The following is a 13,510-nucleotide window of genomic DNA, read 5'->3' on the forward strand; positions in this document are numbered from 1 at the left end:
GTGTAGAGTGTCAAGATCCTGGTTGTCAAGCGGATTCCTACATTTTCAAATTTTATGATGACCAGGCTTGGCTGGATAGCAGAGCAAGTACGAGTATTAGTAGCATAGCACAAATAAGACCCAACCCAGCAGTAACACAAAGAAAATACAGTTCACTAAACGATTGCATTTGGGTTCGGATGTCTGCATCCACCCAAAAAAAATAAAATGTAATACCATTGTTTTCCTCATTTTTGTAGGCGATAAGGGCGGCCATCGTATAAGATACACAAAGTATCATCGTCCAATACAATCTGTTGAAAGCATCCTGCTGGCTTTTAAAGAAAATAAATAACCATAGGATGTTGTACATCCTCTTTACATCATTGTCGTTGCCACACAATTCTTCGTTTATTATAGACTTATTACACACATAGCCGTATCGACCAAGCCAACAATGAAACCAACAAGCCGATTGATTGCTTTTTCATAAGTTGCTCCAAAATATACAGACAAAAGAGTGCTTTCTGGGCTTTGCATTATAGTGGGCAAGTGGCAACATGGTTGATGACAAAGTACTGGTCTATAAGGTATACATATATTCAACAATAAGCTGCTATATGATAAAAAGCCAAATGAGCTAGACGAAAACACTTGAGGTTGATAAATGGAATCATATGATATACATTTTTCATTCAAGCTGGGTACCTTCTGAAATTTGATGACAATGGATGTAGTGGTTATCTCAAGAGAGACAATCAAGCCATCCTCTCCAACACCTCATCACCTTAGGAGCTTCAAACTCTCCCTCATAGATCAATACACCATTCCTAAATTTTATGTGCCTCTCATTCTCTTCAAGTCTGCCGAAGGAGACTGCAAGCAATGTGAAAACAAAAGAATGCCGGACTCCTTACCAGAGATCATAACCGATACTAACCAGCTTAGCAACGGAGTTAACAATAACCACCCAGTTGACTACAGCGACAACAGTGTGGATCACTTGGATGCACAAGTTGAAGGTCAGCTCAACCAAGTTCTGACCAGTCCTGCATTTTATATACCTCTCATTCTCTTCTATCCAGCTGATGGAGATTGTGATAAGTTCAGAAACACAAAAATGTCTGACCAGCTAAAAAAATCTTTATCAGAAGCCTTAACCAAATTTTACCCGTTAGGGGGAAGAATTCATAGTAACCATTCAATTGACTGCAACGACAATGGTGTCGAATACTTGGAAGCTCTAGTTAGAGGTGAGTTCAACCAAGTGCTTAGTTGTCCTAATGCCAATGAATTGAATGATTTACTTCCATGTGATGTACACTGCAATGGTGGTGGTTTTAGAGGACTATTGGCAGTTCAAGTGAACATATTCGATTGTGGTGGAATAGCTATATCTGTCTGTGTATCACATATACCTTCTGATGCGATGACTTTGTGTACATTTATTAATAGTTGGTCTGGCATTGCACGAGGGGCTAACACAATAGTGTCTCCGAAGTTTGATTCCGCATCACTCTTCCCTCCGAGAGAAGTACCCTCAATTCCTATGATCATCAAGGATGGATGCCCAATGGAGAAATTTATCAGTAAGAGGTTTGTTTTTGACGCGTTGAAAATAGCTGCTCTCAGGGCCAAGTTAGCTGACGAGTCATGTGTAGAGTGCCCAACAAGAGTCGAGGCAGTATCGGCACTCATATGGAAGTGTTTGATGAATGTAGTTAGATTGGCACCAAGGTCCTTGAAATCCTATATACTTAACCTCACAGTTAATTTACGTAGTAGAATGAGTCCACCATTGCCTCCGCATTCTTTTGGGAATCTTGTTATGGGTGCATTATCTCCAGCATCAACAGCAGAAAGTAATACGGAGTTGAACTTTTCAGTAGGACAGCTGAGAAAATCAATACAGAAAATTGACGGTCAGTTTTTGCATAAACTACAACTTGATGATGCTAAGTTGATGTTAGATCATCTTAAAAATGAAAGAGAACATTTCCTTAAGGAGGACGTAGAGGCCTACATATTTACTAGTGGAAAAGTACTCTTTACTAGTTGGTGTAGGTTCCCTTGCTATAAAGCTGATTTTGGGTGGGGAGAGCCAACATGGGTGACTTCAGTAAACTTGATTCTTAAGAACTGTGTTACACTTATGGATACAAAGAATGGTGATGGAATAGAAGCATGGGTGACCTTGGATGAAGAGGACATGGCAGTGTTTGAATGTGAGCAGGAGCTCCTTTCTTTTGCCTGCCAAAACCGCATGGCGTATCAGGAGTGAGTGCGTGACTACTTTAAGTTACACCAATCTGTACATTTTTACAAGTTTCCTTAGGTTCTCCTATACTTACTATATATATTTAACAATTAGGTCTAAACCCCCTAAGAGACTGAAAAAGTTTTGACTTGGCACAACAATGTGCATTTCTTGTTGTCATTACATACGAGCAGAGCAAGCCAGCAAGGAGCCTCTGCACTTGAAATTTATTCAGCGTTGAGGGTCTGCAGGTTGTATTGGGGAATAACGTAGACTCAGACGCAGACGCACAAAAAGAACCAAATGACCAAGCTTTCACTTGAATCTGAAGAGGCTAATTGTTTAACTGGAAATACACTATCTCTCCTTTCTTTTTCTTATTAAGAAAACCTCCTTATTTTAGAGGTCGTTGCTTATACCCCGGGTAACTAGAATCCCGGTCTAAGTGGGTATTGAACCCAGGATTTCCTGGTAAAACACTCTCTTACGGAAACACAAAAAAAAAAAGTTACTGTACAACTTTTTTCTTTCTCCTATAATAAGTTGCCTGCACAGTTACATATATATTGACAACTAATGCTTGGTTATATCATGAATATGACATACCTTCAGCATTGTGTATTCGCTAAAACAACTCGTGTATACAATTTACAACGCCTATTCAAAACAGATACATTATATCAGGATACAGGAGAAGTGACAGAGAAAAAATCTTCTCTACAGAATTCGCTTACACGAGGACCAGCAACCACACTTGAGTCGTGACCACCATTACTTAACTTGTAGTAACGAGTAACATGACAAATACCGATGAAACGTGTACAACTGAGACAAAACTGCCACCATGTTATATGCAGATGACACATGTACAACTGAAACAAAGCTGCCATTATGAGAGATAATTCGAATCGTACCAGCCGTTTCAAAGTGCACTGGAGCTTACTAAATCTTTTAGGCGTCCATAGGCCACATACAAAGGACTTCAAGAAATAAGGGGAATCTGCCAATGGGGCCTACTGTTTCACTTGCATCTATTTTGAAAGGACTGAAACTCAATATCAATAATGAAGTAGCATTTGGTGGACTCTCTGACATAATGGACGTCACCATTCATTATCTTGAGAAGTTTACAGGACATGTTTAGTGCAAGGCCTTCCTGTGGAGTCCATCGAGTTCCTGCCTCGAACATATTTTTGACAAGTTCTGAAGGAAGACCCTTACCAGGGTGAGTCATTCTACAAGCACATAGAGAAACAGTCACAATCACGATCAGTGTATGATAAACCAATTTGAAGTTACGCTTTCTTCTTTAGAAAAAAATCTGAAAAGAGAAATGTTTCTCCTTAATATTCTTGCAATGGCACAAGCAAAGACATACATACCGTACAAATAAAAGAAGCTAAATAAGTTTAATATCCGACACAGTAAACTTTTTAGAAGATAGTTTTTCTTTTCAAAAGATGAAAATACTGTTTTTCTTAAATGCCTTCCTTACAAAAACACGGTGTCAACCAATCAAAGTTTTAACACATCAAGTAGCTTTAAGTCGTGCAAAAAATGAAAATGAAATGCTTCAGTCTTAAATTGTCGCGACCAGTGTACCTGAACTGTAAATGCACCAGCTCAATACCCTCCTGTATCAGCTTAAAGCTGGGCACAACCTTGATTTCAACCCAACTATCTGGAGATGGTGCATGACGTATTACATTCAGCAAGAAGTCTGCCAAGATTTGTTGGAGTCTAATTTGATCCCCATAAAGAGATAGTGTCTTGATCTCCTCTGGGATCTTCCAGATTAGTTGCAACTTTTTTTCGCTCAACAAAATCATTACTTGACTAACAATGGCATCCATAACACTCCCCAAGAGAAAGCTTTCCATGTTAAGCTCCATCGTACTGCCAGAACAAAATGATGCTAAGATATCAAAAAGTACTGCTGCCTAATTCTACGGAGAACAAGTAATCCACCATAGACGGCATTATAGCGTACACAAAGTCAAAAATTAAAACCTGACACACTTAATTCAATAGAACATGTTTGGTATATAATACATTATTATGATTGTGTGTGTGCTGCAGTGCTGGTCATTTTAGTAGGGCAGGTTTTTTGTAAGAGTACCAAGTTGTGCAAAACAATGCCCTACAAATTTCGTGAAGATGTACGAGGGAATTGCCTAGAGACATCATGACATTCACACTTATTAGATCAATGTGTATAGCAAACTTTCTAAAGACATCAAGACTCCTCTTTTTTTATGCAGATGTGTATAAATCAGTAAGAGGCATCAAAAACTCTTACAGCTCATAATAGCTGTGTAAGTTAATTTCCTAGAGACATCAAGGCTCTTAATATTTTTAGATAAATGTGTTTGAGTTAATTGCCTAGAGACATCAACACCCTTATGTTCTCAACTTTTAAAACATGCATATAATACAAGTTTATATACTTATAAAGGAAACTAGAACAAAACCTACCCATCTTCAATACATCCCAAATCCACGTCTTCCATGATTGTCATCATTTGTCTTTCACATGCATCACTAGTCTCCAGAAATTGCTTCTGAACGTCTGAAACAGCGTTAGTCTCCAGGAGTTTGTGGGTGAATATTATTCCATTTAAAGGATTTTTCATCTCTTGTCGAATGTAGGCCAACTCTTTTGCTTTTGCAAAGCACTTTCTCTCCTCTTCTCTCTGAACTTCTAAGGTTTGCTGCAGATCTGGCACTTGTGTTTGTAGAAAGCAAAAACACCCTGTTCCACGCCCACTCTTATCAGTCCTCTTATTTGCTGTTAGAAGAACCTCCACACATTTCCCTTTCTTGTCATAGAAAGCAAATGGGAAGTTCTCTGTATCCTGTCCACTAATAGCACAGTGTAAGAGAATCATAAACTTAGTCAAAGAATCTTGTCCTTCCAATCGACAGATACCCCCAAAGATTTCATTGAGAAGCATTTTTCCAATAATGTCCCCTCTTTTATATCCAGTTAACTCTTCCATTGCAGCGTTCCACTCAGAGCAACAAGCATTCTCATCTGAAGCAAATATTGGTGGGATTAATGGATTCAAACTCTGGATGATAGCCTTGTAATCTCCTTGCAAACGAACAAATTTATCCATGACGACTTTCTCTTCGGTTACATCTTGACCCACAAAGCAAACTCCAATAACATTGTTAGTGTAGTCCTTACTTGTGCAGGCATTGGCCACAATGAATAGAACCCTCTTATCCTTCTGCAGCCCAAAAGTTTTCAATCTTAACTCAACACTATTATCTTCCTCACCTGGGGAAATACAATTTGACAAACAACTGAACAGCTTAGGAAAAGCATAATGATAAATATTGAATAGGTACAGTAGGAACAAACAAAAATTTTAAAACCTCCTACATCTTAAATTGTTTGCATGTAAATCTTGACCTCTTTGCATGTACACAACCGAAATGCAAAGCCAAAGAACCCGATTTTTCTAAAAATACATGAACCGCGAAATTTTACAGCGAAAATTTTCAGCTTTTGTTTCTTTAAACACTCTTGTGTTACTACTCACTGCTAATTGTAGATATGGTGAGCACACTGTAATACCACACAAAAACTGAGAAGTGCTTAGCATGGAATGCTAAATAAACAACTCTACCAGCTAAAATAATAGCGTCATTATGTTAAAAAGGACGGCAATGCCATCTTTACAATCCTCGCATGAAGAACGTACCTTGCAATGCTCTTTTTAGATGACTTTCAATGGCTAAACGGGATTCCTCATGGACAAGTTCACCAACCAAAGATTTCCCCATAGCTTCAGTAGCTGCTAACCCGGTTAGTTCAGCAATTTTAGCATTCCATCCATTTATCAGCCCAGTTGAATCAGTGGCGAAAATTGGAGTAGTAGCAGTCTCAATCAATTTGACCAATTCGCTTGCAACCGAACTAAGCTCTTCCAATTCCTGTACATCCGATTGAATCTGTTGGGTATGGGCCATTGCATTAATATTATCGTCCTCTATGTGTTGAAGGGAATCTCTCATAATTAGCTGTAGAGAGTGAATGGCGTTCATCTCTGAAACCTCCCAAGGCAAACTCTTGTTTTTTACAATTTCAAGGAAAGCCTTGAACGACGACCTAGGGTGCATTTTTCCTCCATCATCTTTATCCTCCGGATGATGCTTTGCACCTCCCCATTTAACTTCTTTTGCAGTGTGAGACCTAAACCAAAACAAGAAGTCGTTCCGCAAAATTAGTGCAGCAGCCATACCACATACTGCATCCCCAAGAAAAGCTGCACCTGGATAACCAGCATCAGCAAGGCAATCTGTACTTATTCCTGTTGAATCGCCATGAGAGGTAAGGAACCACTCTGCAATATCTTTAATCTGCGCTTCAGTTGGTGTAACACCTAACAACCAACACTGCCCACCATATAACAACGCAGCGCCATCACATTTGACAAGGTCCATGATATTTGGGGACTGAGTCACTATGCCAAAAGGTGCATCTCTAAGGAGCATGTCACATAATAATGTTTGCATCCGAAGAACTTTCTTCTCAGCCAACTGTGCTGCCAACTGAAGCTCCATATTCAACTGTAGCCCAAACGCCTGCATTAGAAACTCACAAGCATAGCGAAGAGGGAATGGAACATAACGAGGTGAACCATGGTGGCAGACCACTAACCCCCATAGACTTGACGATTCATTCCAGTTGACAACTACTGCCATAACCAATGAAGCAATAGAACCCATGTTTGACATATATTTTGTGTGGCAACCATGTGGAGCCCGAAGAGTTGAACTGACCAAGCACACCGGCTGCTTCAGTTCTTCACTCTGGATGATACCAACAGAATCCGCTCGACAATCACAAATCATCCTAACACGATTCTGCTTGAACAAAAAACGTGCCGCTTGAGGTACATCTGTTGCTGGATAATGTAACCCCAAGTAAGGTTCCAAATCAGACCTCCTTATCTCCGACAACACCTCACCATGCTCGTCCTCATGAAACTTATAAACCATAACCCTGTCATACCCAGTAAGCTCACGAACTTTTTCCACCACCGTATCGCACAACACACCAATATCTCCCCCAGGGAGTGATTGTAGCCTAGAAATTGCCCTCACAGCGAGTTTCTGAGACTGTACAGCCCCAGCAATTGTAAATGCAGGGTCACCAGAACGCGCTGGCTCCAAGTCTACCACAATACCCACATCAATCCTATGTAGTATAGCATAAAACGGTCTTTGGGTATTCCTAGAATGAACCCAAATCGGGTTTACCAGCGAAATCTCCCTCGAAGCAGACGCCCTCGCCAAGGACGCCCCAGACGCAGGAGTAAACAGTAACCGGACATCAAGACCAAGTAAAGACTGAGTAAAAACTTGAGTATCAAGACCCAACAAAGAAATGGTATTCTCACTATAAGCAATAACAGTTAAAGAACGTTCTTGAAGAGCAAGCATACAACCAAAAGGTTGAATAGAACCACCCCTTTGTATTCTAGATAGGTAAGCAGTTATTTGTTGCTCAGAAACAAAGTTTTGTGCAGATTTAACTGACTCTGAGTAGTGAAAAGACTTACCTGATTCTTCTGACTGTTCAAAAGCAGCCAAGAGATGTGCATCTACATTATATTGAGCTATTGCTTTGTTTTTCTTGTTAGGCACTGATGATGATGAGTTGGGACTGTTGTTGTTTTTCTCCCCAGACCCCATTTCTTTTCTTCTCAGTTATCACTCTGTCTTTACTTCTTCATGTGGTTGGTATCAACTTTCCACTCATTATTCTTCTTCACTTTTTTTCCTTATTAAACTGTTTTAAGCATGCTTACTAATTAATCTTCTTCCGTTAACTTAAACATCTCTCTCTCTCTCTCCCTCCCCTTGTGCCTTAAACATTGTTTAATTATATTATTATACTTTAATTGTTTTTCTTTTTCATTGCTTTCCGAAACATTCATGGAAACCGAAATTTTGACATGGTCACATTCATAAATTTTTTTAAGAAAAACACGATTTCTAGAAAATTTGTTTTGAATGACTTATTTGGCACAATATTTGTTTAGAGTCGGCCTTTCCACTCTTATGTTTTATACATGTCAATTTTTCTTGGATGTGAATTCATGTGGTTGGAGATGATTTGATACATGTCAATTTTTTTGACACACGTAACATGCATTCATCAATGTTGCGTTTTCTCGGGGATCTATATTCTATACTTGTGGAGTATCTTCATACCCAGTGACCAGTGTTCCCCTAAGTACGTGGTTACCATAACTCAAAAAATAAACACAAACAAAGACACTTATTACAAAAATGGGTAATAGGTGAAGAATATTAACTTCATATAAAAACATACTCTTTGTTATAGTGGGGCATATAATTTACATTAGACTTTAGTCTTTTAAACTCATTCAAATTTTAAGTCTATATGGGCTTTTAATTTTCGACATTTAATCATTAAAAAAAAAAAAAAAAAACTAAACGCCTAGACCGATTTTTAGAACATTGGTCATACCAAACACTTTAAGGAGGTAAGTTTGTAAATTCCAATAATCATCGATGGCAAATTTGTTTTTTTTTTATTTAATCATCTTTTTTTTTTTCTAATTTTTTTTGTAACACAAAAAAAATTTAATTGACATATATTTGGAAATTCTTGATTTCGTGCATATACAATCTTTCTTATCAACAGTCAAAATAGATTCAGCGTAGAAACGAAAAATCAAATTTAAACAATAAAATGGTAAAATATCACACCATGGTGTAGTCACATGCATGGTTTGTGATTTCGACATAATTTTTGGAATTCTGCCAAATATTTTGGTTTTTGAGAAATTTAGAATTCCAGATCAAGAGTAAAACACATAAATTTCATAATGTACTCGAAATTTAACAGAAGAAGAGTTGAAATTCCAATTTTTGGATTTGTTGGAATAACTATGGTCACATGTAAACAACCTCTTAAAATATAATAATATAAAGTTTATTGTGCCATAAATGTGTAATAGATTCTAATTGGCCAAACAATGCACACAACTAAACATACCAAAATAATAAGCACACATCAATAAAACTTCATAGTGAAAAAAGTTTTAACTTTGAAATTTTTAATATAACAATTTTTTAGTATTCTAACTCACGCACACCATAAGATTCATATACTCCCACACATCTATTCTAGAATTTTCAGGGTTGTTGTACCAACTGTTTTTGTACTTCAAGGGAGATATGTAACAGAGTAAATATATAGCCTTTGATGGCTCACGTATTCTACAATTTTCGGGTTTGTACCAACTGATCTCGTACTTCAAGGAAGAACTGTAGGGTCAAACTATATTAGAAATTTCAGCTGCTTGATTTCTTGTTGGTGATGTAGTGATTTTGAGCTCTCCGTATCACCCTGCACAGAGTAAAAGGCAGCCAAATTCCAAATGGTTTGTAGCTATCGTGTTTGGCTAGGCTATATAAATAACATATAAAAACTAATAACTAACGTACATAGCATTAATTTGTAATGAAAAGCTAGCATACGTGGCATAGAAAGTTTTGTGGTAGAAACTGGTTAAAAAGAGTGAAAGACACAACAAGAAATGCATTCACATATAAAAAAAAAAGATAACTTTTGGATTATTTTAAACATTTTTTTCCCTTATATTATTTTCTGGTTGACTTTCAATTAATGTAAAGAAATGGTGAGATACCAACCAAGCACAAAGTGGTGGTCGAAAATAACTAATGTTATGATGAAGTAAAAAAATCTACACATACCATCATCAACAAGCAATACATCTAGTGAATCATCAAAAGAAATGCATCTTAATGTTAGGTGACACACATTTAAACACATTTATACATGTTGTCCTATGTACACTTAAATTTCAAATATATATATAATTTAATTGAAATCTTAGATACTCAAATAGTTTAAGGTGCAATGTGATATATATATGCTTTTGTAACATATATACATGAAACTTACGTACTAACCGGGGATAAGTAGTCGTGTGTTAGAATATAAGTTACTTGTAACACAAATTACTACAGGTTGCATCTTTAGACCCCTAGTTTGCATGCATGCATAATTTTGTTAGGGAGATTTCACTAGAAAGTTACACCTCAATCTAGCTACTTTCTATCCCAAATGATTTAAACTTGGAGATCATATCAAGAAAATCACTCACCCAAGACTTTGGTAGTTATCACAACAAACTCAAACAAGCAAAACCACTAATTTATCATCACCCATAACAAGCAAACAATAAATAAGAAAGTAAATATGCAAAGAGACACAAAGATTTAGGTGGTTTGGTAAATGTTACCTATATCCACACAAGAGCCGAGTTTCCTTTATAGGAAAGATTGGAGAGTTTACAAGAGATATCAAGAATCAAGAACAAGAGGCCTCACTCAAACCTTAGCTCAATAGAGCTCTCATAATACCCAAGAAATGAATCTCTCAAAAGTTATCTCAAAACCATATTCTATTTCTTTTATATAGGTACACATAAAAAAAGGTGAGAAAATAGGCTTTGGGTCGAAATATCGGAAATCAGTGAAAATTTCGAAAGACATGAGCGCGGGTCGCGCCTCGGCCAAGGCTAATCCGAAGCCGGGTCGCCCCAGACTCCAAGAACTTCCGGTAGCTGGTCGCGCCTCCTCCAAAAGCCAACCCAGGCGGTCAGCTCCCCTCTCCAAGCAAAGAAATCGTGAACGCAGCATACGGATATTGGAGCAAAGCTCGACGGTTCCACAACCCAACAACCTCCCACTTGGAACCTTCGAGATTTTACATACACATCACATCTCAATTGTAACAACTCAATCCAAATCCAATTTACTAATGAAACACTCGGCTTTTCCATCATGGTCTTCAAGCAAGAAGACCCACCGAAGTTGAACACAACTTCAACTTCTCAGTAGGTACGGTCTTGGTCAACATATCCGCCGGATTCTCACTCCCTTGGATCTTCTCAAGTGCCAAAACCTCATCCTCTAATAGAGATCGGATAAAATGATACCGGAGACCAATGTGCTTGGTCCTAGAATGAAAGGCAGAATTCTTAGCAAGATGTATAACACTCTGACTATCACTGTGTAACACACTTCTCTCTCTTGCTTCATCCCAAGCTCTTCCATCAATCCCTATAATCAAATCATCTCTTTGCTTGCCTCTCTAATGGCCACATACTCTGCTTCTGTGGTAGACAAAACAACGATCTTCTGTAACTGAGAAATCCAACTCATTGCAGAAGCACCTACTGTAAAGACATAACCAGTAGTACTTTTCTTCTGCGATCTACCTCACCTACAAAATCGGCATCCACATACCCTTGCAGGTTCACAACACCCCTTCCATAACATAGGCATTTTTTTGTAGTACCTCTCAGATATCTCAATATCCACTTCATGGCTTCCCAATGTTGCTTGCCAAGATTAGACATAAATTTACTGACATCTCCCACTACTTGGGCTATATCCGGACGCGTGCAAACCATGACATACATAAGACTTCCAATGGCAGAGGCGTATGGTACCTTAGCCATGAAGTTGCTTTCCTCAGCAGTCTTGGGAGAATGTTCCTTGGACAACTTGAAGTGGACTGCCAAAGGTGTGCAAACTGGTTTCGCACCACCCATGTTGAACCTGTTCAATACCTTCTCAACATACTCAGCCTGAGACAACTCCAGAATACCTTTCTGCCTATCTCTTCTGATCCTCATCCCTAGAATCTGTTTCGCTGCACCCAAGTCCTTCATAGAGAACTCACTTGCCAACTTCTCTTTCAATCTCCCAATTTCTGACATATCAGAACTCGCTACTAACATATCATAAACATATAGCAATAGGATGACGTAGCTGGAGTCGAACCTCTGGAAGTAGCAACAATGGTCAGTGTTGTACTTATAGTAGCCATTTCCTTGCATGAAGTTATCAAACTTCCTATACCACTGCCTAGGGGCTTGTTTCAAACCATACAAGCTCTTTCTGAGCCTGCATACCATATTCTCTTTACCCTTCTTGATGAAACCATCCGGTTGCTGCATGTAAATTTCCTCAACTAGGTCACCATGGAGGAAGGCAGTTTTAACATCCAACTGCTCAAGATACAAATCTTTTCGCTACAACAATACTCAACACCGACCGAATAATAATATTCGGTTTCACCACCGGGAAAATATCTCGAAGTCAATGCCGCTTTATATCTTAAAACCCTTGACTACTAGCCTCACGCTTTGTCTCTCAGGAACCATCATGTTCCTCTTTTGACTCTAAACACCCATTTGTTACGTAGAGAGCTTTCTTGCCCATGGGTAGTTTGGCTAACTCCACGCGCCATTAGAGATGAGGGACTTCATCTCATCTTGCATAGCAAGCTCCCACTTGCTTGCATCACTTTCGCCTCAATGTTTCATCATAACATTGAGGCTCGCCACCATCGATAAAGTAGCAAGTAATTCACATAAGTGGAGGATATCTCGTTACTTTCGGTACATGTGGCTGGATGTCTTCATTGGGGCCTGGTGGAGATGGACTTCGGTGGTGTAGTATCCTCATTATTCTCTCGAGTCACTACTCCTATCATCCTCTGACTGTGGGGGGCTCCCACTATACCACGACTTACATCGAAGTCTTCCAACTCAACATACTCTGTGCCGCTCTTTGTACCCGATTCCTTGGTTTGTGCTTCATCTCTGTCCTTGTACATCACCTTCTCATTAAACACAACATCTGTACTATGAATGATTTTCCGATTTTGATCATCCCAAAAGCGATACCCAAAATCATCACCGCCATAGCCGATGAAGGTACACTTTAGTGACTTAGCATTAAGCTTGCTTCTAGCTTGGTCACTAATGTGGACATAGGACACACAACCAAATACCTTCAAATGGGAAAGGTTCACATCCTTCCCGCTCCACACTTCCTCTGGAATCTTAAAATCCAAAGGTACTGATGGTCCTCTATTGATCAGGTAAGCTGCTATGCTAACACTTTCTGCCCAGAATTGCTTGGGTAAGCCTGCTAGTGTATGCATACACCTAGCTCTCTCTGTCAGTGTTCTATTCATCCGCTCTGCAACCCCATTCTGCTGAGGTGTCCCTGGCAAAGTCTTTTCCATCTTGATGCCATTGTCAGCACAATACTTCTTAAAACCCGAATCCTCATACTCTCCACCATTGTCGGATCTCAGCTTCTTTACTTTCAAGCTTGTCTCATTCTCAACCATGGCCTTTCAAGTCTTGAATACTTCAAATACTTCTGACTTGTGTCTCAAGAAAT

General features: G+C 38.8%; 2 protein-coding genes across 3 annotated transcripts; one reads left to right on the plus strand and one right to left on the minus strand.

The window, feature by feature from the left end:
- The first annotated feature begins 597 nt into the window (after nucleotides 1-597).
- LOC147518986 (stemmadenine O-acetyltransferase-like) lies at nucleotides 598-2,357 on the plus strand. The gene has a single exon (XM_086590655.1). It carries the CDS (start codon nucleotides 701-703, stop codon nucleotides 2,258-2,260), a length of 1,560 nt encoding a protein of 519 aa, XP_086446781.1. The 5' UTR covers nucleotides 598-700; the 3' UTR covers nucleotides 2,261-2,357.
- Nucleotides 2,358-2,744: 387 nt separating this feature from the next.
- LOC147518987 (phytochrome E-like) lies at nucleotides 2,745-8,139 on the minus strand. Of its 2 annotated transcripts, XM_086590652.1 has the most exons (5): nucleotides 7,810-7,984; nucleotides 5,947-7,597; nucleotides 4,712-5,519; nucleotides 3,839-4,132; nucleotides 2,745-3,471 (listed from the first exon to the last, which is right to left on the minus strand). In XM_086590652.1, exons 1-5 carry the CDS (start codon nucleotides 7,849-7,851, stop codon nucleotides 3,258-3,260), a joined length of 3,009 nt encoding a protein of 1,002 aa, XP_086446778.1. In that variant the 5' UTR covers nucleotides 7,852-7,984; the 3' UTR covers nucleotides 2,745-3,257. The 2 variants fall into 2 exon arrangements, with proteins under 2 accessions (XP_086446778.1, XP_086446777.1); XM_086590651.1 differs by having other exon boundaries at nucleotides 5,947-8,139.
- Nucleotides 8,140-13,510: the final 5,371 nt, after the last annotated feature.

This window comes from Coptis chinensis, chromosome 2, assembly GCF_015680905.1.
Source record: "Coptis chinensis isolate HL-2020 chromosome 2, ASM1568090v1, whole genome shotgun sequence".
Classification (NCBI taxonomy): domain Eukaryota; kingdom Viridiplantae; phylum Streptophyta; class Magnoliopsida; order Ranunculales; family Ranunculaceae; genus Coptis; species Coptis chinensis.

Excerpts from the sequence above, each read along its gene's own strand:
- LOC147518986 (XM_086590655.1), top strand. The coding sequence starts at position 701 with ATGACAATGGATGTAGTGGTTATCTCAAGAGAGACAATCAAGCCATCC.
- LOC147518987 (XM_086590651.1), bottom strand. The coding sequence starts at position 7,942 with ATGGGGTCTGGGGAGAAAAACAACAACAGTCCCAACTCATCATCATCA. Across the intron at positions 5,520-5,946 it reads TCTAAAAAGAGCATTGCAAG|GTGAGGAAGATAATAGTGTT; the intron begins GTACGTTCTTCA and ends GTATTTCCCCAG. Across the intron at positions 4,133-4,711 it reads TTGGGATGTATTGAAGATGG|TACGATGGAGCTTAACATGG; the intron begins GTAGGTTTTGTT and ends TTGTTCTGGCAG.